General features: G+C 40.9%; 1 protein-coding gene across 16 annotated transcripts in view; it reads right to left on the bottom strand.

Moving 5' to 3' along the window:
* Window positions 1–24650, bottom strand: part of ERC2 (ELKS/RAB6-interacting/CAST family member 2) — a 606872-nt gene that overhangs the window by 181741 nt on the left and 400481 nt on the right. For 13 of the 16 annotated variants that reach the window (XM_072128520.1, XM_072128514.1, XM_072128513.1 and 10 more), the window contains 2 exons: window positions 11710–11857; window positions 9684–9812 (listed from right to left, as the gene is read on the bottom strand). In XM_072128520.1, the coding sequence (XP_071984621.1) occupies window positions 9684–9812; window positions 11710–11857 (277 nt within the window). The remainder of the gene's footprint in view (window positions 1–9683; window positions 9813–11709; window positions 11858–24650) is intronic. The other 3 variants (XM_072128524.1, XM_072128528.1, XM_072128527.1) reach the window with 1 other exon arrangement.

Raw genomic sequence — 24650 nt, 5'->3', positions numbered from 1 at the left:
TGGCTGACCACAATTAGAAAGGTTAGCTATTAATTATAGCAGTGCAGTTAATGGAATGAGACCTCTTGTCTCCATAATTATATGGCGGAGAAGAGTTGGCAAAAAAACCTGAAAATTTAGTAGGTGATTAACTAGTAAAAGCATTCGGGACATAAGGCCACATAACTCTACTTGTCTGGATACCCTAGAGTGACCTTCACCAATAACATATTTTTAAATCCAACATTCGGTTACTTCACACTACATTTTTTGCCCAAGAAGGAAATAAAACTGGAGTAGTGTAAAAGTGTCCCACCTACATCTTCTGTAGGTTCTATGAAGCATAAAAATCCAAATTAATAAATGATCTCTCCTCGAGAAAAAAAAAATCTTTTGAAGCCATCTCTAGGTGGCAATACTGTTGTCTGACCATCTAATGAATACAAAACCAAGACAACACAAGTCTCCTCCAAGTTATATTCTAGATCTCCGTTGGCTTTCATTCTATGGGAAGACTCATTGTTCACTTCCTGTGGATATAAACTTGTTCCTGGTCATGTGACGTCACACAGGCGCAAGGCTTCTAATCACACAGATGTGATATAATGAGCTGTGCACCTGTGTGACATCACATGACCAGGGATATAAAGAGCCATGCACCTGTGTGACATCACATGACCAGGGATATAAAGAGCTGTGTACCTGTGTGACATCACATGACCAGCAACAGTTATTTCGCCACAGGAAGTAAACAATGAAACTTCCAATAGAATGACAACAAGCAAGGAACTGATACAAAAAGTATATTGGAAAATTATCTAACTTTTCATTACACAAACAATTGTAATTATTTGCTGAGAGTGGAAAAACCCTTTAATGAAGGGCAAGGTGTCTGTCGTTTGGTCTGGTCTGAGAGTGTGTATTAACTCCAATACACATTTCGTGTTTTGAAGAAGGGGTTGCCTATAGTGCAGGTTGGTGGTGAGTGTCTTAAGTCTTAGGGACCAAAAAATTAGCATGACATGTTGTGCGTGACCATTCCTATTTTAACGGACATTCATCTTTAAAGATGGCCAAAAGAGAGATTAATCCCTAAATTTTCCAACATACATTTCAGACTACGACCTTTGTCCTATACAAAGCTATTCAGGTGGGTAATCGTAAGAGTTAGATATACAAGCTACCCGTTTTTTTTTTGGAGCAATGCCTCATGGATTTTTTTTATGGTGCTGATCACTTTATAGGCACCTTAAGGGGGCTCCAAAGACCATTTGTCAAGGTGCAACACTGTGCATTTCCTTAAGTTACATCCTTGTAAATGAACCATACTTAACCCAATAACGACCAAGCCATTTTTGTTCTTTGCATTTTTATTTTTCATTCCCCACCTTAGGCACAACACAGAAAAATTCAGGTGCCACTAGCTTTGCTAGGCAAGTGGAAAAGTCATAAATTTTGGTGTGAATATGCAAATACGTCCAGAAAGTTGCTAAGAAAAAAAAGAAAAACCTAAGATAAATGACCCCCTATTACTTCCACATGCTGTTGTAGGTCACATAAACAGGGAATGTCTTCATAAAACTACTCGTTATGAAATTTTGACGCCGCCACCAAAGTATTTATTGCCCCTGCATTGCCTAATTCTTTTATTCACAATTATAATTGTGAACATGAGCTCAGCACATGAACGGGTCAGTAGACCGTAGGGATATAAGAGCCGCACGGTACAGTATACATATACATCTCATCACTGAGGTCACACAGCACACATGGTTGGGCTCTGTAACGGCACACATGGTGTAGTGCTAATATAGAAAGCCATGTAATGTGTGTTGTTATTCCCATTGAGGAAACAAAGCCATAGCCGAATGTCAAGTTCTTTCGAGAATTTTTTTCCAAAGCATCGAGTCAATTGAAAACACATGAACTAATTGCTTTATATGATGTATGTAGAGAACAATTATAATGTGAAAAAACAAGAGCAAGGAATAAATTATAGGCCGACCGCGTTAATTGCCATACAATGAACCAACAAAAACATCACACCCTCTTCATTAGTCAATGGGAATACGGTACATTAACAGAAGCAAAGTGTTAATGTAACTGTATAACAGCACACATTTATCACTGTGTAACTCATATGTGTAGCCTGCACTTTACCATAACTTTGAGTCATGACCATCTGTAGAGTATAGCCGGCTAATACCGATCCCAGAGGCCTGCTTAAACATGAATAACCAAAAAATGAAAGGCATATGACTACAGGCCGGTAGGTCTGACGTCATTGGAAGATGGATTTGTATCATAATAGGCACCAGACTTCATCATTGTGTAATTATTAATTATGAGTCATTATAACACATTATATTATGTATAAGGAATTATACCAGAGATTGTGAGTGGTCTGGAAAATAAACCGTAACAGCATTTTAAATGTGGAGTCACTTAAAAACATCATAAAATATATAATTTGGAGGTTGTAAAAGTTTGTGTAAGCATACTAACACAAAATGTACATGGTTTGTCCAGTTATGACAATATTGATCTGCTCAATAGTTGTTCCCCATTGTTATAAACAAATAATTGCAGAAGAAATAATGCCCTTAAGGGTACAAAAAAAATTCTAAAGGTGGTCAAAATTTTTTTCTAAAGTGTCAAAAAATAAATAAATAAATAATTTTTATTCTGTCAATACAATTATTTAATCAGACAGATTTGTGGATCTTCCAAATGTATGGCACACTAGCTTGGTTGTGAACATCACCACTGATAGAACACAAGTTTTTAATGCCATTTTAGGTGTTCTTCTTAAAGAGGTCCATTATGTTTGTTCAACCCCCTGGACCTCGAAATTATAACCATTGATTTAATAAACATACTCCAAAATGATTTTATCAAAAGCTATTGACCCACCAGTAAGGAGCTGGATCACCGCACCTTTCTTGTAGGAGTAGTGAATTTTTAGAAGAAAGTTTTTCATCTTCAATCTTCAAATAGAACTTCAACCATCTAGCAAAATGAGTTCTTTAGCCAATTATTATTTGCATTGAAAGCAAATGTGCTTGACAGATCTGTTGTGCATAGGAATCACCAGCTACTAATATGCACGGGTCTACTAGAAACTCGCTCTTAAACAAGAATCGGTTGTATGGAATCCATAAGGACAGTGAGTAAGGATTGTGAGTGTAGGTGGCTGGAGAGAGCCAGAGGGCATCTACTATGATGTACAGAGCAGTTCAGCAAGACGACACATGCAAAGGCTGCTGACAGGGTCAAGTTCTTTGCTTAGAAGTTCATCAAACGAAAAAGGCTTTAAACTTTGGTCTTGAAGGATTGACTTCAGGTTGTCTGGCTAATGACTGCCCTCCTTAAAACCACATTTTGTGAAAAGTCCCTAGTTTCACAAAATAATGACACAACTTTTGGACTAAACACATATAATCTTGAAGATGAAGTGTCTAGAATTATAAGCAGTTTTTTCTTTTCTTTGCATTTTGTCAAATGAGCATTTCAGTGAACCAGGGGCATGGCCACAAGGTCAAGTGCACCCTCTCTTGGCCAGTTTTACCACTCTTATGAAAAGCAAACTTTTGTCGCAGAGGACCTCACCTACAAGGCAATGCATTTAGTTTAGGGCCCGTGGAAACAACCAAGCGCCTTAATTGCCTACATCCACTGGTCTCAAAGCTATTGAGTAGAGCAGCAGGAAGCCCTCTCAATCCTGGTCTCACGAGAGTTGGAATAGAAGGATCCATGCCCTAGTGAACCCCCTGGTGTTACAACATTAATTCCTATCCTTTCAAGATGTGGTTAATCTATTTCCCAAGATTCTCTTTGTTCTCTTACCTAAGCTTCTCTGTTGAGAAAACACACCTTGATAGGGACCTCCCAACGCATTACGTATAGCCATAAGGACAAGAGGTGCTTCCAGGGGGTAGATCCTTGTCAATCAAGATTCTAACATTAAAGGGGTTGGCCACTTACCGGAAACTTTAACAGACCCTAATAGGATCACCAATATTATACTTACCCTTATAAAGTTTCCCGTTCACCGCCGGGAGCTGTACCCCTCAGGCAGCTGGACTGGAGACTTCCTTTGATGTTCTGCTGGCTACCAGTGGAGGGGGTCCTCTCCTGATATGGGAGTAGTAATGATGGAGGAGGGCGCAGACTGTAATGACTGCATTGCCTCCTTCAACCTCCAGGAGCCAAAAGGATGCACGTCCAGGTCCAGCGTTAGGGGGCGGAAAACTGGGCATTTGCCCAGGGTCCCCCTGCAGGTGGACTTTTGTGGACAAAGGATGTATTGCTCCTTTAATACCCCTTGGTTGAATGCCCGGGTGAAGATGCTTATCTCATGTCTGTCTATTGGGTGAATATAATATGTGTGGCCCCATTAGGGTCTTACATATCCCCATTTCTGAAAACCTCCAAACACTTTTGCACACCTAGGTGTGTGACCCTCAAAAGCCTTTTCTTATTTCAGCCTCACATTTACAAATTAATAATTTTGGTAGTGTTCCCCTTTAAATCCATTAAGCAAAATTAAGAGAAAAAAAAATACCCCCCTGGTCTTGTAAGCCAACCAATGTGAACGTACAATTAGGAATTTGTGACCCTGAGTGTGACCCCCCTGGGATTATCTATACATCAGACACAATACATAACAATGCTTTCTTTGTCTGTGGATTCGGAATTATTAATCTGCATAGAGGTTTTCTTCAACGAGACCGTTTCCTACATGTCTCAACATGAATGCTGCTGTACAAATTCCTTCAAGTGCTTCATTTTCTGAAGGCGATGCATTAATCATAGGCTGGAGCCATTTATCCTGTATATTTTTTCAGGTGCGGCAGACATACTATTCTGCGCTATTAACACATGAGATGTGATCATATCCTCACATGTTCTACAGAGAGGCCTCGCATTGGACGACAAGGCTCTCACGTGCGTTATGCGATCGCGCGCGGGGGGAGGGGGGGAAAGGTTAAGTGATGTCTCATTAATTGTGTTATTCTATGGAGAAGTGCAAAGAGCGACAGGAAAGATTTATATGAATTAGAGAAAAACATTACTGACCACCCGATACTCGCAGAGACTGCGAAACCCGAGGACGCCATCCTGCCAAATCAAATATTCCAGTTAAACTATTGCAGGTGGATTCTTCCATTCAACTTACAGTTCTGTGTATTTCTTCTCACTGTCTTGTAGATGATGGATTTGTCTTGATGAGGTCTCACCGCTAGGATGAACGTGAGGCGGCCTGACATGTGACCAATGTGACCTGCGGTGGATGACATGATAACCCACCGATGGTGATGGTAGTGTTACACTTTAGTTCTGCTAGTAAGAGGAAGTCACAGGGCGGGCTACCGGAACATGTGCCATAAAAGTTGGGATTCCAACAACTTTCCGTGATCGGAAGCTCTACCTTTTCCAATTGGAAAACAGTAATCGTACTCATTGACTCCTGTTCCAACTGTTCCATGAACATACAATTGTCTGATAAATGATCACTTCCCACATATTAGTCCAAATAGGCCATTTCATGTGATCGAACTGGTCATACATATCCGGTGCCACCATGTGATTAAAAAAATCCCTTTTGGAAGTATTTGGAGAACATTTTTTGGTGGATATGCAAGAAATCAGAATTGTTCCCTGTATTTTTTGTATAAGGAAACCTGTCATCAGGAAGATTGTTTTTACATGATGACAGGTTCCAATAGCCTCTGGCATTTTTTTAAATCAACAGGCCAGAGTTTATTGGAACCTGTCATCATGTAAAAAAAGACCTTCCTGAGGACAGGTTCCCTTTAACATGGCCGTCTTATTTACAGATTATTATGGTGTCCTCTCATTTGTTACTGAATTTTATGAAATTGATCTACATTCACTTTGGCTGAAATTATCATTTTTTATCAACTAGTCTAGTGTTTGGGCACCTTGAGGGTGCAGTCACACGCTCAATTTTTCCAATGTAGTTTTTGATGTCCAAACCATGAGTGTAGTGAAAATATAGGAGGAGCAGCATAATGACAATCATCACCCATTATGATCCACACCTGCTTTTGGCTTTAAAAACTGCATCTGAAAAACTGAATGTGTGGCTTCACCCTAAAGGAAATCTACCATTTGTGTGTATACATTGTGAACCAAACTTACCTTGAGAATGCTGTAGCTACACTGATGCAGAAACATATCTTGCTTAATCCCTGAACCGAGTGCTTTTGCTGAAAAAACTGTTATAAAATTCAGGACATTGGGAAAGCTGGGTGCCAACATAAACACATTACACATGGAGCTTCCTGAACTGTCCAGACAGGACTAATCAACCTGAACTGGATGACTCATACACAGCAGCTGGGAGTTGGTGCAGCAATTGATTATTTCTGTCTGTCAGGGACAACACAGTGACAAAGTATTCTTGGCTAATGCTGAGCAGGATAAGGCTGGAGCAGTGCATAATTAGGGTAAGAGGAGAAATGCCGAGGCAGTCACAGGAGTGACAGAGCCTCATTATCATAATTTTATAAAAAAATTTTAGCAATTCAGGGATTAAACAAGATATGTTTCTGCATCAGTGTAGCTAAAGCATTCTCAAGATATGTTTGGTTCATACTGCATCAAATCATATGGTAAATTTCCTTTAAAGGCATAAGGAGGGACACGGAAAAAAAGAAAGTGTATTTACCCTTCTCTATGTAGCAGAAGCCTTCTGTTTTTTGACAACAAAGGGACATCTGAAAGTGCTGGGGGTCATGTGACCCGCTTCAGCAAATCAGTGGCCTTACTTCCTCTTATCACAAGTGATGTCCCGGGATCTGTTGTGGGATCGGAAGAACGATGACGTGCAGAACCAGGTAAGCTGGATTAGAGTAAGTAAACTTCCATTATTTTATTTTGTCACCCTCCCCGGGCTTCCAGGAAAGCTCCTTTCATGTTGGCCATGCAAAAAGATAAGAGTTGTTTTTTGCATAATATTGATATGACGTCAATATGAAATTGAGGGGGGTCCAACAACCAGTTCAATGTAAAGCCACCAGCAGTCAATACACTGTCAACTACTTATCTGTATAGTCTACTGGTTAAATTGAATTTCTTATATCCAATGTTTGAATACATTGGGGCAGATTTATCAAGTGTCTGAAAGTCAGAATATTTCCATTTGCCCACGGCAACCAATCACAGCTCAGCTTTCATTTTACCAGTGTTCATGAATATTTTAAAGGGGAGCTGTGATTGGTTGCCATGGGCAACTGGAAATATTCTGACTTTCAGACACTTGATAAATCTGCCCCATTTTCTAAAAAAGATGTTTTTTTTACCCAAAAATATATGTTCACTCAGTTTTATGGGAGCTGACTAATGACAGGTTGAGTAGCCCTTTAGAGTGTGTCAAAGGCATTGCATGGAGATCCACTTAGCAATTGCAAAATAGTGAGTAATTTTGCTAGGCTAAAGAAACAGATCAATGATGAAATCAGATCTGCTACATCTATACATTTCCTTACACCACTGCCACCCGAGTCCGGACGAACCCAAAACTGATAGCTCGGTTCCGATACCCGAACTGGAATCCTCCCCCCCAACCTGTTACATCTACGATCAGCGCTGGCAACGATCACAGGTGAAACCCTATAAATGCCACCGACAAGGAGGTGACACCGTTCCTAGGAAAAAATGACAGTGTCTTTCCTGAAGCACTCTGCACCAATAGGGGGTGTTACCCGTTGGCTGGGGGGACCCTGAATGTTAAGAACAGACCCGAACATTGCAAATCAGGTACACTCATCCCTAATTTTAACCTGAAAAAATGTTGTCAACCTTATCTCTAAAAGAATCATAAAATGTAAAATATAATCCAGAATAAATTTAAAGGGGTATTCCGGGAATATGAACGTCGGACTCAAAAACCCATGATGATATAAATAAATGACTGTAACAAAACTCAATTTCATTAGTCACAAAACGGAGCTTAAATAGTTTGATTTTATGATTTACAAAATGTATGGCCTCTTTAAAGTAGGTGGAGTTATCACTAAGATGGCCGCCACTGGAAACTGGAAAGTTCCATGATCCTTTAGTTCTCAGTAACTCCTCCTACTTATGCTCTGCTCCCAGTGATGATCTAACAGGTTTTCTTGCTCTGTTACCATAGTAATGATGTGTAACTGCCATCACCACAACACTGGCCATACTGGATGCACTGCAACCAACCGACTACAGCCAAACATAGTGGTGATCACATGACCTGTCCAGGCAGGTCCAGGACATGTGATGCGGACATGTGACCAGCGGCCATCTTCTGTCCTGTGTATGCTCTGCAACGGACCGTGCGGAGGAAATTAACGGACTAATTAAAGGGCCAGTATCATTTTAATTCTCCATCATAGTGTATGTCACCAGCATTTTCTGCTAAGGGGAGCAAAATTTTATATAACAGCTAATTACACATTAGCTTATATTTTAATGACCGATTTCTATTTGAATTATGCTTATTCCTGGAATACCCCTTTAAGCAAATGCAAAAAAAAAAAAAAAGCAACGTAACTTGGATTTCTACTGAATATGGAGATTTTTGGCTAATTCAGCAAATCATAATGTAACTGACATAATTTTGAATTTGTACAATTTCACAGGAAAACTATCAAACCAGAGACATCTGCTGGTGGAGATAAGTAAATGCAAGAAGATAGAGGAGACACAAGGCTGTAGTATAGCAGGGTGTCAGGCGATGTCACCTCATGTGCAGCTGGAGGGACCTGTATCACTAGCATACTGAGAGCACTACAGGATGGGGGGACTACAAGGCTGGGGTACGCAGGATTGGAATGCATGTGCCTCTCCTTGAGATCCTAAAGGGCTTTCCTGCCTAAAAATATGGCATTTCAATATACCAAGCATCCCTATAGAACAGATGGTCTTGGCCCACCACTCTCCCTTTAACCCGATAAAATCGGGTTAAAAGTGGTGTGGAGTGGGGTGACTGACTGGCCTTAGGCTCCCTATTATATAATTAAAAGGGAGCCGTTCATACCGCACTCAAGTCACATTGTTTGTTTAATTGTTTTATTATGTGTTTTGAATAAGACAACTATGCAATCTTTTAGAGAGTCCTGGTCTGGACAGCAATGTGTATTCTTTCATGCCTTTACGTGTACTGCTTGGATTGTTGTGTACCACCTGTAATACCTGAATTGTATACATTGTTTGCCCTGACCATATATAATATGTATGGATATGTACTTTTTAGTCAATAAAATTAGTTTTTCTTAGCATTGCCTAATGATCCGGTTTACTAAGAAGAGCCACACTTTGCATCACTAGTCTGTGTGTGTCTATGTGTGAGCTTGTCTTGTAATGGAGGGGGGAGGGGCAGAGATCACACTGCATTCTACAGGCAGGAGAAGAATCTGCCCTGCCCGACAATAACAATCAGAAGGTTTACGGTCAAATCCCGGGGCAACCAAGTTGTATACACCGGGACTGATAGAGACAGGGTGGAATTATATCAGTGAAATGTTGTATTTTTGTTAATAACAGTGAATTAGAGAATGTGTGCTTTTGTTATCCTGACTACATATAAGAATCTTGTCTTCGTGGGAATACCCCTTTAAACCTGTAGCTGCAAGGGAATGAGAAGCCTAAGGTGGTCTACTCAGGAGCTTTCTAGGCTCTAGATACGTCTACAGCTGACTGACCTGAGGCGATTGGACTTTGTTAGCGTCATGGCAGTGAACCAGGTACTTGGCCGTAACGTCTGTGATGAAGTCAACATCACATATGTTGGGAAGGTTCTTGCTTTGTTGTTCTTTTCTATCTATATAGACCTGTAAAGAAAGCTGCAACAGTTAGGCGTGAATTCCCGGTCTTTTAACTGTGGTGGTGGGAACATCTGCTCTGAAGACCAAGTGCTGGGAAGTCAGTAAACATTCCCCCTCCCCGGACATGTGTACTAGACTGATGTCATCCAATCTTCCCGGTGCCCATGACTATGTCACCAATATCATCCGACCGTTGTGCCCACAAGACCGGGAATGGTCGTCTCCCCATCCACGATCTCTAACTTTGTGAGCTTGAAACCTACTCACTTAGGGTTTTTTTTGTATTTTATTATAATAACTTTTATCATATGTGTAAAGTAAAGCACAGATACAAAACATGTCCTCACTCCTAGTAACAGTGAGACCACTGGCCTTATAGTCAGCAGGGGGATGTGTAAGGATGGAGACACGTGGGAGAACTTTCTCCTCCTCTGTCTCAGTATTTCTCCCTCCTCATGTAGATTATCCGAACAAACTTACAGCTCAATGGGATGGAGACAACAAATGACTCTTATACAATAGATAAACAAAGAGATTAATAGATAGATGATAGATGGAATATAGATACATAGATATTAGATAGATAGATAGATAGATAGATATGATATAGATAGATAGATAGATAGATAGATAGATAGATAGATAGATAGATAGATATGGAATGGAGACAACAAATGACTCTTATACAATAGATAAACAAAGAGATTAATAGATAGATGATAGATGGAATATAGATACATAGATATTAGATATATAGATAGATAGATAGATATGATATAGATAGATAGATAGATAGATAGATAGATAGATAGATAGATATGGAATGGAGACAACAAATGACTCTTATACAATAGATAAACAAAGAGATTAATAGATAGATGATAGATGGAATATAGATACATAGATATTAGATATATAGATATGAGATAGATAGATAGATAGATAGATAGATAGATAGATAGATAGATAGATAGATGTGAGATAGATACATATGAGAAATATATATGACCTGAAGAGATAGTTATTTCCATAATTTGATGGTTAAAAGAGAAATAGAGAGAGAGAACATATATATATATATATATATATATATATATATATATATATATATATATATATTATATGTATATATGAAATTCTAATTGTACAACAGAATACAATGATCCCAAGGGTTAACGCCATTGAGGTTGAATTTCTTGTAAAGAAGTAATGGAAAGTTCTTAATAGGCTCCTGCAGCAATGTAATTACATGTCTGATGCAAACGTCGGCACGAATATATTCTTCTCTCCCAATAGATAGCCGGACCCCGTGTGACCCCGGTAGGTGTATATAACAGTATATGGATCCCCAGTGCATGGAGAACGGAGCACGGAAAATTCATAAAATAAAATAAGTCGATAACTTATATAAAATAGTGTGTACTCCAAGATGGTCACACAGCTTTATCCTGGTGCTGTACGTACACACAGCTGGAGATGACAACCACTTGGCCAACTACTGGCACCGGTGTTAGGTGTCAGCCCTAGAGACCTGTGTAACCATGACTTTGTGTGTGGTTTTAGTAGAAGCAGGACTGTGAAAAATTAAACTATATACTAGGATTGTAGCTGGACTTGAGTCACTGTGTTGTCTTCAGTGAAATGTCAGTCTTCCAACCAGGGAATATGGTTTACAGGGGTAGGCCAAGCAGTAGAAATGGAAGGTAGATGTGGAAATAGATACACCCAAGATGTATTACATATTTTCAAGGCAAAGCAGCGTGTAGACCACCCAAAAATGGGACAGAAATGTGTAGTGGTCACACTTAATTCTCTCTTCTTATCTCTTTAAGACCCCATAGGTTGAAGTACATCTTATAACAGATCGCTTGACCCAATGGTAGGACATAGACTTGGAACATACCTGCTGTTTGAGCTGGTGCACGAGCCTGTCCTTCTCTCTCTTCAGAGCGATCACTTCTTCTTGGGTTTTCTTCTTTTTTGAGGCAGATAGTTCCAGCAAGGCGATGTTGGCATCTTTCTCACTGATGGCAGCCAATAAGGCCTGCTGCCTGTAAGAGGAAAAGTCCAATCATTAGGTCATTGTGATTATAAGAGTCACAAAACTTTTCCTGTATCCACCTGTAGCCTATTTCCGTCACGTTTCTATAATTGCTTTCTCCAGATCTTGAGTATTTTCTTCACTACACACTTAAAGGGAGTCTACCGGCAGTTGTGACCACACAAAGCTGCAGACAGTTTAAGGCATTGTCCATGGAGAGCTCTGTAACCACACCTTTGTGTGTATTGTTAGTAGCAGCTGGACTGTGAACTATTCATTTATAGTTTTTAGGAATGTGCAAGTAGATAGGCAACTTATACAATTTATTAAGTACCCAGAATGCAGGGGCACCCCAAACGGATGTTCTTGGGTTCCGGATTAAGTTTAAAGGAAATATACCATCAAAATGAAGGAGGATAAACCTCTGTCTGCTGCAATGTCACACAGTGGGATGGGGAAAGCGCTCCTGTTGATCCGCTGATTTTTAATTGTTTCTTTAACATAACCTGGCTCCCTGCCAGCGGTGTGATGAGTCCCGAGGGGAGGAGGCAGTTTAAAAGAGAATTGCTTGCAGAGGTGAGCTGATGTAAGCGGAGGAGGAAGCAGGCATAGAAAAAAGATTACTTTTGCTATTTTTACTTCCCTTCCCCCAGGACTCACCAAACACTGCTGGCAGGGAGCCAGGTAATGTTAAAGAAACATTTAAAAAGCACTGGAATTATGCAGATGCCCCACAAAGACATTTTTGAAACCAACATGCCAGAGGCTATTAAAACCTGTCATCATGTAAAAATGACTTCCGGGTGATAGGTTCCCTTTAAAGCTATGCCAAAAATGATAGAAATCAACACCTTGCTTTGGCATTGGTAGTTATACCATGATTACTCATCCCCCCAGATACCAGATCCACAAATGACCCAAAGGACACATATCCTGGGTAGGAAATGCCGGTTTTCTGACATTAAAGTAAAAAGAAGAACAGAACACTGAGAAGTTTTCTGGGCCAATAATGTGGTGTTAATTGTCATTATGTGCGTGGGTGTCTCACCGTGTTGGTTAATTACAACCTGCACAAGCAACATCTCCTTCTGGAAGAAAATACAACACATAATTATGCTTTTTGTCAGGATCAAAGGAATTATATTGTGTAATGAAATTCCTATTGATAATTACACCCTGCTCCAACTTTATAAATATACTTACAAAGGGAACACACTCCAGAAAGTTGGTAAAATTTCAATTCCCCTTTAAGTCAGTTCACCTAAGATGAAAGGTCATGAAATGAATCGCACATTGCTGGCCAAGTAGAAATGGGGACTTTTCCAGTGCCATAAGGAAACATGTTCAAAGCAGTAGGTTACAGACATCAGGATTTATTTATATTACACATTTCTGGGGAGGATGACCCCTTCTTCAGATGCTAGTAGGAAATGCTTCAGCTAAAGAAAGATGGAAATCTGTTTTCCGAGGGAGGACATAGTTCATTCCAGAAATGTAGAAGCTAAATATTTGGCCCACTTATGGCACCATATAAGTCCATTTTCTTCTGATCAGAACTTTCACCGGATTTACACCAACAGAGGATGGGACTCCAGGTTGCCAAAAATTCCTGGTTCTACCAGGTGTTCCCCCTTGAGGGAGATTGTGAAAGTTACATTAATTAGTGCAGAAACCATTTTGGAGAATGCAAATTAGCAATTACATACTGTACATTTGGGCAAAATATTCCACTAGGCCTGTAATTTAAAAGAGCAATAAAAAATGGTTTGGCTTAATGAAAACCTGTCACCAAGGACCTCATTTTCACTAAAGACAAGTTGCAGAATCCCCTCACACCTGCATTGCAAATATGCTTTTCTGCTTTCTCTAAGCATTTGCATTACAATGTAATTGTGTTTTTTAAGTTAATTGGCTTCCTGACAAAATCCTCTGTTTAGTCTCAGGGGTTGGCTTTGATATGCATGTCTGTGCTGCTCACTCCTTAGCTCTCAGCCCTCACCTTTGTGCTCCTGTACAGCTCCTCCCTCCCCCACTTATGTCAGCTGGCCAGGCTGTGAGCTCTGATCCTGTGAAGGAGGCTAAATTTGAGGAGAGAGCTGCACAGACAAGTCACGTGTTTTTTGAAATGCATGGAAACCCTTGGGACTACACAGAGGACTCTGTCCAGAAGCCAGGTAAGCTATAACACAGAAGTATATTGTAATGCAAATGCTTAGAGAAAGTAGAAAGGCATATGTGTAATGCAACCTGTCTTTAGTGAAAACAAGGTTTGTGGTGAAAGGTTCCCTTTAATGACCTTGATGACTAGTGATGAGTGGACCCAACCCCGAACTTCATTAGAAGTTCAGGAAAAGGTGCGGCTTTGGCTCAAAGCCTTCCCAGCTCTTAATGCTCATGATTGGAGCAGGACCCAAACAGGGTGTAAAAATTTGGGTCCAGCCAGGCTAAAACTGAGGGGCCAACATTTAGTTCCCACAAAGCAAGGTAGCCCTATTCTAAGTGTAGTGGCTGAAACTACATATTGCAGATAAGCTTGCATTCAAGTGCAACCATATGGTAAAAGTTAGATGATGGTCCCTGTGTATATGAAGAATTTGTTTATTTTATATACCGTATATACTCGTGTATAAGCCGAGTTTTTCAGCACAAAAAATATGCTGAAAAACGTCACCTCGACTTATACACCATACTCACCCTCCAGCGTCTCGATGCTCCACGCGGCTCCCCGATGTCCCCGTGGCTCCTCTTCTTTCTTCTATTTTCTCTAACTACCGGCATGGACGCGCCATGTTATCTTCCGGTCGGCGCATACTATGACGTCAGCAGTGGCCACGTCATAGTATGCGCTTGCTGGAAAAAAACATGGCCGCATCAATGCCGGCAGTTAAAGAAGACAGAAGAAAGAAGGTGAGCCGAGCTGAGCATCGGGGGCTGAGTATATTTAAGTTAATTTATTTTAAGTGCTGGGGGGGGGGGCAGGCTCTATACTGCATGGGGGCTGGCTGTCTGTATACTACATGGGGGCTGTCTGTATACTACATGGGGGCTGTCTGTATACTACATGGGGGCTGGCTGTATACTACTAGGGGCTGGCTGGCTACATGCTACTGGGGGCTGGCTGGCTGTATACCACTGGGGGCTGGCTGTATACTACTAGGGGCTGGCTGTATACTACATGGGGGCTGACTGTATACTACTAGGGGGGCTGGCTGTATACTACATGGGGCTAGCTGTATACTACATGGGGACTGGCTGGCAGTATACTACTAGAGGCTGGCTGTATACTACTTGGGGTCTGGCTGGCTGTATACTACTAGGGGGTGGCTGTATACTACTTGGGGCTGGCTGGCTGTATACTACATGGGGGCTGGCTAGCTATATACTACTGGGAGCTGACTGGCTATATACTACTGGGGGGGGCGCTGACCAAGGCATTTACTCGAGTCAATAATTTTTCCCAGTTTTGGTGGTAAAATTAGGGGTCTCAGCTTATACTCGGGTCGGCTTATACTCAAGTATTTACGGTAAGCTACAATAAATTGAGCTGCATACAGAGACTACTCTGTGTATAAAGTGTTAGTATGTCTCCATCATAAAAGAGCTGCTATCTTATTTATTCTACCATCTTCTAACATCAAAGACATTTCATTGTGCACCAGTCTTAACAGCAAAGCTCCCTATTGAGCTGCAGGAAGAAGTTAGTGCAGACTGGACTGGACTGAAATAATTATTTCATAAGGAAAGTCATTATGAAAATAACATAAATATATGTATAATAAAATACTGTTATTATAAATTAGTATTTTATATAATTTGGCCAAAAGTATAGAACACAAGCACCAACGGCAGTTTTTGAAGTGGGGCCGAAATGCCTAATAACAGATATCATGACATTGAAAAATATACATCTTGTGCAAAATGCCTTTCTTATAGCTTTTCAAACACTCCCATCTATAATTGTAAACATTCCAAAAAGAGCGCATGACAATGATAAAAAGTTTCTATCGGATGAAATGTAAATATTTAAGGTTAGTACTTTGGAGAACCAAAAAAAACAGCCTGTCTGGGCTACTCGAAAATTAAAGGACGAGGATTAATTTAAAATAAACACTCGAATTTCTCTCCGAATGCACATGAACCATCATTTATTATAGTTGTTATTTTAATGTACAAACTCAATCTATAATTCTGTAAGTCCATATAATGGATATGACATAAACATAGAGCATACCCTCCGTGCTGTGTTCTAGACAACAAGTTTACTTCAGTAATTGTAGCACAGTTTCCTGGGAAATTAATCTATGGCCTTAGTCACATGAGCGTAGTTCACACCTGCAACTAGATTTTTATTGTATGTCTGCATACTACTGTAAGTTCCTATTATCATTAATTCTTCCAGTATTGTAGCTATAGAAAAATAATTAATGCTATAAATCGATCCATTTAATAATTGACACATTGGGGGTCATTTACTAAGGGGCCGATTCACGTTTCCCCGACGTGTTACCCGAATATTTCCGATTTGCGCTGATTTCCCCTGAATTGCCCCAGGATTTTGGCGCACGCGAACGGATTGTGGCGCATCGGCGCTGGCATGCACGCGACGGAAATCGGGGGGCGTGGCCAAACGAAAACCCAATGGATTCGGAAAAACCGCCACATTTAAAAAAAATAATCTGTCGCAGAGCTTGCACTTACCTTCACTCAGCCTGGCTCGGTGAACTCCAGCGTGTTCCGATGTTTTTCAGCGCAGCAGCGCCATCTGGTGGACGTCGGAGGAACTACCTTAATAAATCCCGGCCGGATGCAGCGCAGAGAACGCGCCGCTGGATCGCGAATGGGCCGGGTAAGTAAATCTGCCCCAATGGGGCAGATTTACGTAACCAGTCCATTCGCGATCCAGCGGCGCGTTCTCCGTTGAGGATTCGGGTCTTCCAGCGATTCACTAAGGTAGTGCGCCCGATGTCCACCAGCTGTCGCTGCTGCGCTGAAGTCCATCGGAGTTCGCTGTTGTTCACCATCCGTTGCTGGGTGCAGGTAAGCAAGTGTCAAGCGACACATTTTTTTTCAAAATACGGCAGTTTTTCCGACGGCCACGCCCCCGATTTCCGTCACGTGTATGCCGGCACCGATGCGCCACAATCCGATCACGTGCGCCAAAAACCCGGGGCAATTCGTCGCAAAACAGTAATTTTCGGATAACGCAACGACAAATAGCGATTCGGGCCCTTAGTAAATGACCCCCAATGGGATCATATTTGCCCATAATGGGGTATGTTTGGTATCCATTACGGTGCCCAAAATTTTGCCTAAAGATAAAGTCCTGCATACACGACTTTTTGCATTTAATTTTAGATGGACTCTGCAAAGAAGTATCCAACACAGATATGAACTTTGCCATTAAAGGGGCCTTTAACTGTAACTCTTATTGGATCTCATGTCCTATATAATCCCCAAATATTGCAAAGGTGAAGAGTGCTAAAATAAAATTGTTATATAGTGTATAAATAACTCTCCTAAATCAAAAAATTTAGATAGACCAGTCCAGTGTAATTGCTTTCCAAAATGTTTCTGGACCAAACACGCTACGTTCAAGGTCAAGGTGCCGATGCCTTCTGGGCCATAGGGCAAGATCATTACCCATGGCGCCAATGAAGAGGGACTACAAAATATTCCTTATATGAAAACAAGCACGACGCATAGCATAAACTATAATCATAGGTTGGAATTTACTGCATTACTGTTCTCTCCTCTGCTACCATATGTTAAATGTTAAGCTGCAGAGGGACTCAGTTGGGAATTGGGCTTGAGAACTGCTCTCGTCAATGAAAACTACATATGATAGTGTACAACAAGCAGACATCCCTATGCGTGGGACTTATATGTAAATACACATGCAGATCAAGCAGTAAATGAAGCTTCAGTGGGCCCCTTGTGGACTTTGAGTTGTTCTCCTCAGAGAGATGGTGACAGTATGGTGATGTTGACCCCGATACATGACCAGCTTCCATAGGAAATAAAACAATTCGTTTTCGATTACCCATGGAACAACTTTGTATGAGTATTCTCCAGAGTGCTCAAGCAAAGCCGTGTATAAGTAGCAATGATTCATTTGATTTTCTAGCATGGGTTTCAAGAACAAGATGTCATCACTTGTGGGAGTGAAGAGATTTACACTGGAGTAAGGCCAAACACAAATTAAGTATGTCAATCTAACCCTTCCTCCATGTCCAGAAGAACATGACAGATTGTCCATCATACACCTAGCTCTTCATATTCTTAGTTCTTAGAGGAGTTCTGTCTGCAGGAGGCAGATTGTGTAAAGAGATAGATTAGCTCTCATCAACGTAATCATCTGGAAATGGATCAGTTCTTATGAAAAAGGAACAAGCCAAAGCACAGCAAGTTTAGAGAACTTCCCAACACTCATGTATCCTTTTTAGTCTCAATCAGTTCTTTTGGCAAAATATAATTTTATGATGCTCTATTTCTCCAAAGTTTAATACAAGTCAATGGGGAAGATTTACTTACCCGGTCCTGTTGCGATCCCACGGTGCGTTGTCCGACGAGGATTCGGGTGTCGCTTCTGCGCTGAGATCCTGGTGCATGCGAGTGCTTGATCTTGCGACACAATTTCATTTTTAAATTCCGCGGCTTGCCTGAATCCGTCGGGTTGTCCGGCGGCACACCCCCGATTTCTGGGGTTCTTTGGGCCCACCAAATAAATTATTCTGATGGTACATCGTTAATCTAGTCTCAGGAAAAGATCCTAGTAGCCTACACGTTGGTCTGTCTAGTGCTAGACTTTTATGATCTATTATTGGCCCTTCAGAGGATCCTTTGGGAGTCTGGTTGGTCAGTCTGACATTGATGAACTCTCATTCCGTATAAGTTTCCATCTCTAAAGAAACTCACAGGAACCTAAGGATGCCAATTTATGTTCAGAGTAGTGTTTACTATAATCTATTAATATTAAGGCGGCAGTGCATGTGCTGACCCATAAAATCAATTCTGGAGTTGAGTGCATCCCCAGAGACGGGTTTCCCATCTTTCTGACATGTCTTAAACATATAGGGGCTTATTTACTAAGTGTCGCGAATCGCACTTTCGATGGACTGTTCACTGGTTTCGGGATTTGCGCAGCTGTGACTGGTATTTAACATGGGTTTGCGCTGGATTTGTGTCGCACGCGATCGGATTGTGGCACAGCTGCGCTAGCTTTCATGCAACAGAAATCGGGGTGTGGGACGATCTGACTGATTCGGACTGAGCACGAGATTTAAGATTCAAATTGTGTCGAAAGATAATGCACTTACATGCACCGGGAAGAAGAAGGTGAACTCCGGCGGACCTGAGCGGGGAAGCAACACATGCAGGACATTGGGCGCACGATCTTAGTGAATCGCGGCAGAGTGCATTATTGTCAGACAATGCACTTCAGGTAAGTAAATGTGACCCATAATGGACATGCCTTGAACATATAAGGATTCCTATTGAAGGTATGTAAGGCTTTCAAATGCTCATATGCTTTCCAATGAGAGAAGTCTTCTGTTCCCCCTCGTTGTCTTCCTCTCACAGCTGTCTGATTGCATGTTTATGTGATTATCTAAATTTTTATTTTATTTATCAGATTGATAGGGGCCTGACAATCATATTGTCAGATGTTTTAAGAGACCACACCCTCTGGACAACCTATCAAGCACATCACTGTACAGAGTATAGCTTGTGGAATTCTAGTTCAGTCTCATTCACTTGAACGGGATTGAACCACAAACTGGCCATGTGATCAGTCATTGTGACTTCATTGGCTTGTGAAGTGGAAGAAACAGCCAATAGGAGAAGCAGGCCAACTGTACCTATGGGTAAAATCATTTGACTAGGAGGCATTTTCATAATAATAACAATCATAACAATATCTTCAATAGGCACGTTTCCCCGAAAAATATATATTTTTTTTTTAAAAAGGCGCTCCATAAAAATTTCTACCTGTCACCGAAAGTTACATCTTTATTTAATCCAGTGCCATATGCAGCGGCTCAGCAAAAGGTTCATTAACACGTCTTCATCTTCGTCGGGGAGAGGCTAATCTCTTACCCTTGTTTAATAAATGCAGTCAATGAAAATAAATTTTTCAACCATTTATTACGGCAATACATTTCTGAAAATATCTCTGCATTAATATTTAGAAATACTAATCCGCTGCTCTGTTAGAAGATTGCCTTTCATTTTGGCCAGCTAATCTGCTATATAAACACTCGGCTACAATTTCTCCCAAACTCTGAGCAAACTCTAATGTATCCATTGAATAAATGGAAAGTCGTAGAATTGAGTCTAAATTGAAAACATCTACAGCACCGGGCAGGAATGTGCTGCTTTACTTTCCATTTTTAACTTATAAACATTCCCCCGGTCTGCAGATAGTAAAATATCTCTATTATGTATGTTGGACAAGTTCACGTTTTTTTATAAGAAATTTATCTTTATAAGGTTTAATACCTTTCAGACTATTTATTGTAGTTTATGAAAAATGAGTAGGATGGGAGCAGTGTAACTTAAGGTAAGGTGCAAGAATGGATATGTTTCCTGCGTACACGATAATTACGTATTGTAAGATGTATAAAACGGCCTCTCACATTCCATTCGCCATCTGTAGGACAATATAAAAAGGATGGTGAATTCCTGAAATCTAAGTTGTATTATAAAGGACGTTTGGAAAGATCTCAGCAATTCTTTTAAGACCTGCAGACTATTTTGTAGCATTGCTTTAAATTTCAACTACTTATATTGCACTAATGAAGGAGACAAAACAGGAACAGATTAATACAAGATGAATGGACTTTTGGGAGTGCTATTTGTACTTGAAAAATCAGGAGAGACTGCCCACAGTCTTGGGAAGAGGCCTGCAAATTTGCTTTTCTTCAGAAATAGGAATATTGTCCCTCTAAGGTCACCTAAAGGAAGCTATCTTGTAAGTCAATAACCGTAAAGTTATAATTTTACCAAATTCTCATATGTGATCCACCCCTTTAAAAACAAACAAAATGATGCTTCTCGCCCTTTTCTTTCAGAAGTTATGACATTTTCTGTTGTGAAAGTGTTTGACAAAAATTGAAGTGGATGGAGACTACCATCTTTCTGTACTTGTCCAGAAGTTGAGTCCAATTCAATCTGCCCATAGATCCCATGATGCCTTATTTTCTCTCTCAAAGTAATTTATCATTAAATTAATATAGTTTCCCACAAGTAAATCCACTGAACACTGCACAGTGCACATACATGATGTGTATGGTGACCAGCCTGGCAGCTTCCATCACATGGAGGAGCAGGAGACATGTAATAAGCGGAAGAAATCATAAATAAACTAGTTACATGACGTTTATAATCTGTGCTGTCTGAGCACTAAAAGTTAATAGCTTATCTGCACCAAGCTTATTGTGCCGAGTACAAGGTGGGGCAAGGGCTGCAGCATGAGAGGAAGAGAAATACAGAGAAAGTTCTGTAGAATCACTGCATTTGATGGAAGATCTTGTACCTCACTGTTCTGTGAAGGAGACATCTCTATCCACAGTCCAGTACACATTCAGCTCTGCTACAGAGACAGAGAGAGCTCTGTCACATGACCTCCTCTGTGAGCAGGGAGCAGCAGCCCCTCCCCTCTTATGAGACCGTAGATTTGTTTTTAAGACAGATTTATAGGTCTTGTCAGTACAGGCAGAGGATGGAGTTCCTTCAGCATTGAGATAATCTGAGGGCTATAGCAAAGAAACTGCAAGATATAGGTAAAAAATATAATAGGCAAAGTTGTTTTACATCTCAAGAGCTATTGATCTGTGCAAAAAAATGTTACAGTTGTCTAAGTTAAAGAACTAATTAATATAAGTTAATCTATCAGTAGAAACACAAGTGCCTTGGGGGGCATTACAAGAGACCTTCAGAGTTCCAGGGTCTCTGGATGTTACATGCTACAGCAAAACACTGATACCTTGCCCACCTACTCCATCACCGCTCCCCCCTTCGCAATCTCATGGCAGATTGAGTCTAGTAACCGTTGTTTTATGCACCATTTATACTACCTATGTTGTCTAAAGCTCACATGTGGTCAACAAGATCTGCTGTACGTAAAAACCAGATGCAGCTTTTATGTGTGGGCGCAAGGACATGACAGGATCTTCAATGGAACTCCTGCTCCAGCAATGGCCCTAGAACATAAACTTGACACAAGCTCCTTACAAGTCAGCTGTTCCCATCCAAGCTCCAACTGTTACAGCCAATTGTGGTGGAGGTAGGTTGGGTGTAAGGTGTGGGGTAAGTAGATTTGGAGAATAGTTAAGAGGAGAACATTACTGCCACACTGTAGAGGAAAAGGGGTTCCTTACGTGGTTGAGAAGAGAATGTCCTTTTTTAATCTTTGCCCTTGAGCTAACCATTGAGCTAATGTGTCCCGTAGTTATCGAGTTTGACAACCCTGGTCTATGGTATCTGACGAATTGTAAGTGCTAACTATAGCTGCGAAGAAGCCCCCTACATCACTTTTCTGGTATAAATAGTTGGGAATTTTTCTACATGCCTGTTATACACGAGACAAGCCGTTCTACCAATAACTGTGAAGGACTGAGAAATGCTTGCCCAAAAATAGTCTGCAACAGAAAATGGTCTAAAACTTAGCTAAAGAATTGGAGGTGCCCCTGAAATAGGGCAGGGCATAACTTGAGGGGGCGTAGAGAATTCAATCATATATGGGTCCTGGGACCCATGAGGAGTAGTGCTATACACAATACATTACAGTTGGGGTCCAGCAGCTTCAAGTTACTTGATCTTAATGCATCGTACAGATCGAGGCTGGTGTGTAACACAATAGGCATGATAAACTGCCACAATGTGTGTTCGTGTTTAATTTTTAAGTATTTAAGGTTTTATATGTTTATTTTTCATTAATTTTGTTATACATTTTTTATTCTTACACAGTATTTGCAGCTGACAGTTCATCTCAGGGGGAGCTGTCAGCACTTGGTCCTAGTGCCAAGCATGTGGCACGGTATGTTACAAGTCTGCGTGGTAACATTATGTTCATAATCTTTTTTTTTTATTATTTAGTTAACTTCCCGTCTTTCCATTCTACAAATTTGTACAAATATATTTTGAAAGTTGAGATTCTCGAAGCAGACGCAACCACAAAGGCATTTAAATTATAATATCGCTATCGAGATGTTCCACTGCAGTATAGACATTTCAGGAATATTATGCAGGCAATTTAGAAAGACCTTCTTCTTAATTATATGACTGTAGAATGGATTTTCTCTAAGCCTCCTCAATTTGCTGTGTTGAACATAAAGCTTTGGCTGGCAAGCAAATAAAAAAAAAATAATAATAATTATAATGTTAGTACAGCTGCCATGGTGGACAGCTCAACGGAATATCTGCTTGTAGCAAACACAGTCTGGAAGAAGCAGCTCTGGTCCAAAAAGTTACTTCTACTGCCAGCACAGGTACACATCCGTACATATCTGGCTGGGAGAAGACTCTGTATTACCAAAAAAATGTGTAAAGAGACAACAACACTACTAGTAGTTCCCTATAGTAAGGGGACACCAGGTTTACCAAATTTGGAATTTGGTATTGTTCGTGATGACAAAGTGATTGGACCCGCCACAGATCACGTGAACAGGGCTCTGATGGGGTCCGATGTGTTCCTGACGCATCCTGAGATGACCGGAACAGCCGATCACACATTTGCAGTCTGCTCCGTTCATCTCTATGGAGCTGACATAGATTGCCGAACACCGTACTCGGCAATCTCCGTCAGCTCCATTGGGAAGAATGGTGCAACTCGCCAATGAAGGACGGGCTACTCCGGTCATCTCGGGGTGCGACTAGGGTACATCGGACCCTCGTTCTCACTGAGAATATCACCAGTCAGCAAGTTAGGCACTTCCTGTGAATAGAGCCTAACTTGCTCCTCAGGGAAAATCCCTTTGAGGGGCAGGGGGATGGGGGCATACTCACCCTGCTTCAGCTCACAGTTCCCAAAACCCTCCGGTATTTCCTTTTATTGGCCAATGAGTGGACTTTCCAGACCACTGGATATAAATTCCCTTGCCCCGTCTGAAGTGGTCGCTGGTCGAAGTAAATTATGTGATTCCCTCAGAAGTTCCGGCTGCTCAAAGCCTCTGGAAAAGTCTCTGGAAACTGTGAGTTAGAGCAGGGAATATAAGATTTTTTTCTTCGCACCCATCCTGAAAAACTCTTTTTAGCAGGGTCACACTAGAAAATAAGATTGGCATTTCTGTGACCACAGGCAATGGGGTGGCTGTTGGTTCCTTTAAAATACAGCTCATACCCAATATTGGACAGCATGGTGGCTCAGCGGTAAGCACTACAGCCTTGCACCTCTAGGCCTTGGATTCAGGTCCCATCAAGGTCAACATCTGCAAAGAGTTTGTATGTTCTCTCTTTGTTTGCGTGGGTTTCCTCTGGGTCCTCCAGTTTCCTCCCACACTGGAAAACATACTGGTAGGTTCATTTGATTGTGAGCCCCATTGGGGACAGGAACCGATTTGGCAAACTCTGTGCAGCGCTGCGTAATCTGTGTGCGCTATATAAATAAAGGAATTATTATTATTATTATTTTCAAATAATAATAGCAAGGAGCAAGGAGTCCACTTGCTTCTTGCACCACCCACAGTGTATTGGTGTCCAGTGGATGCTCAGTTTAAAAAGTATGTAACTTCAGCAAACTTTGCTCTGATAAGATATAATACTAAGTTTTCATATTCACTTACAATTATGATTTATGCTTATCATCC

Source organism: Engystomops pustulosus, chromosome 10 (genome assembly GCF_040894005.1).
Source record: "Engystomops pustulosus chromosome 10, aEngPut4.maternal, whole genome shotgun sequence".
In the NCBI taxonomy this organism is placed as follows: domain Eukaryota; kingdom Metazoa; phylum Chordata; class Amphibia; order Anura; family Leptodactylidae; genus Engystomops; species Engystomops pustulosus.
This window is presented reverse-complemented; position numbering and strand designations above follow the sequence as displayed.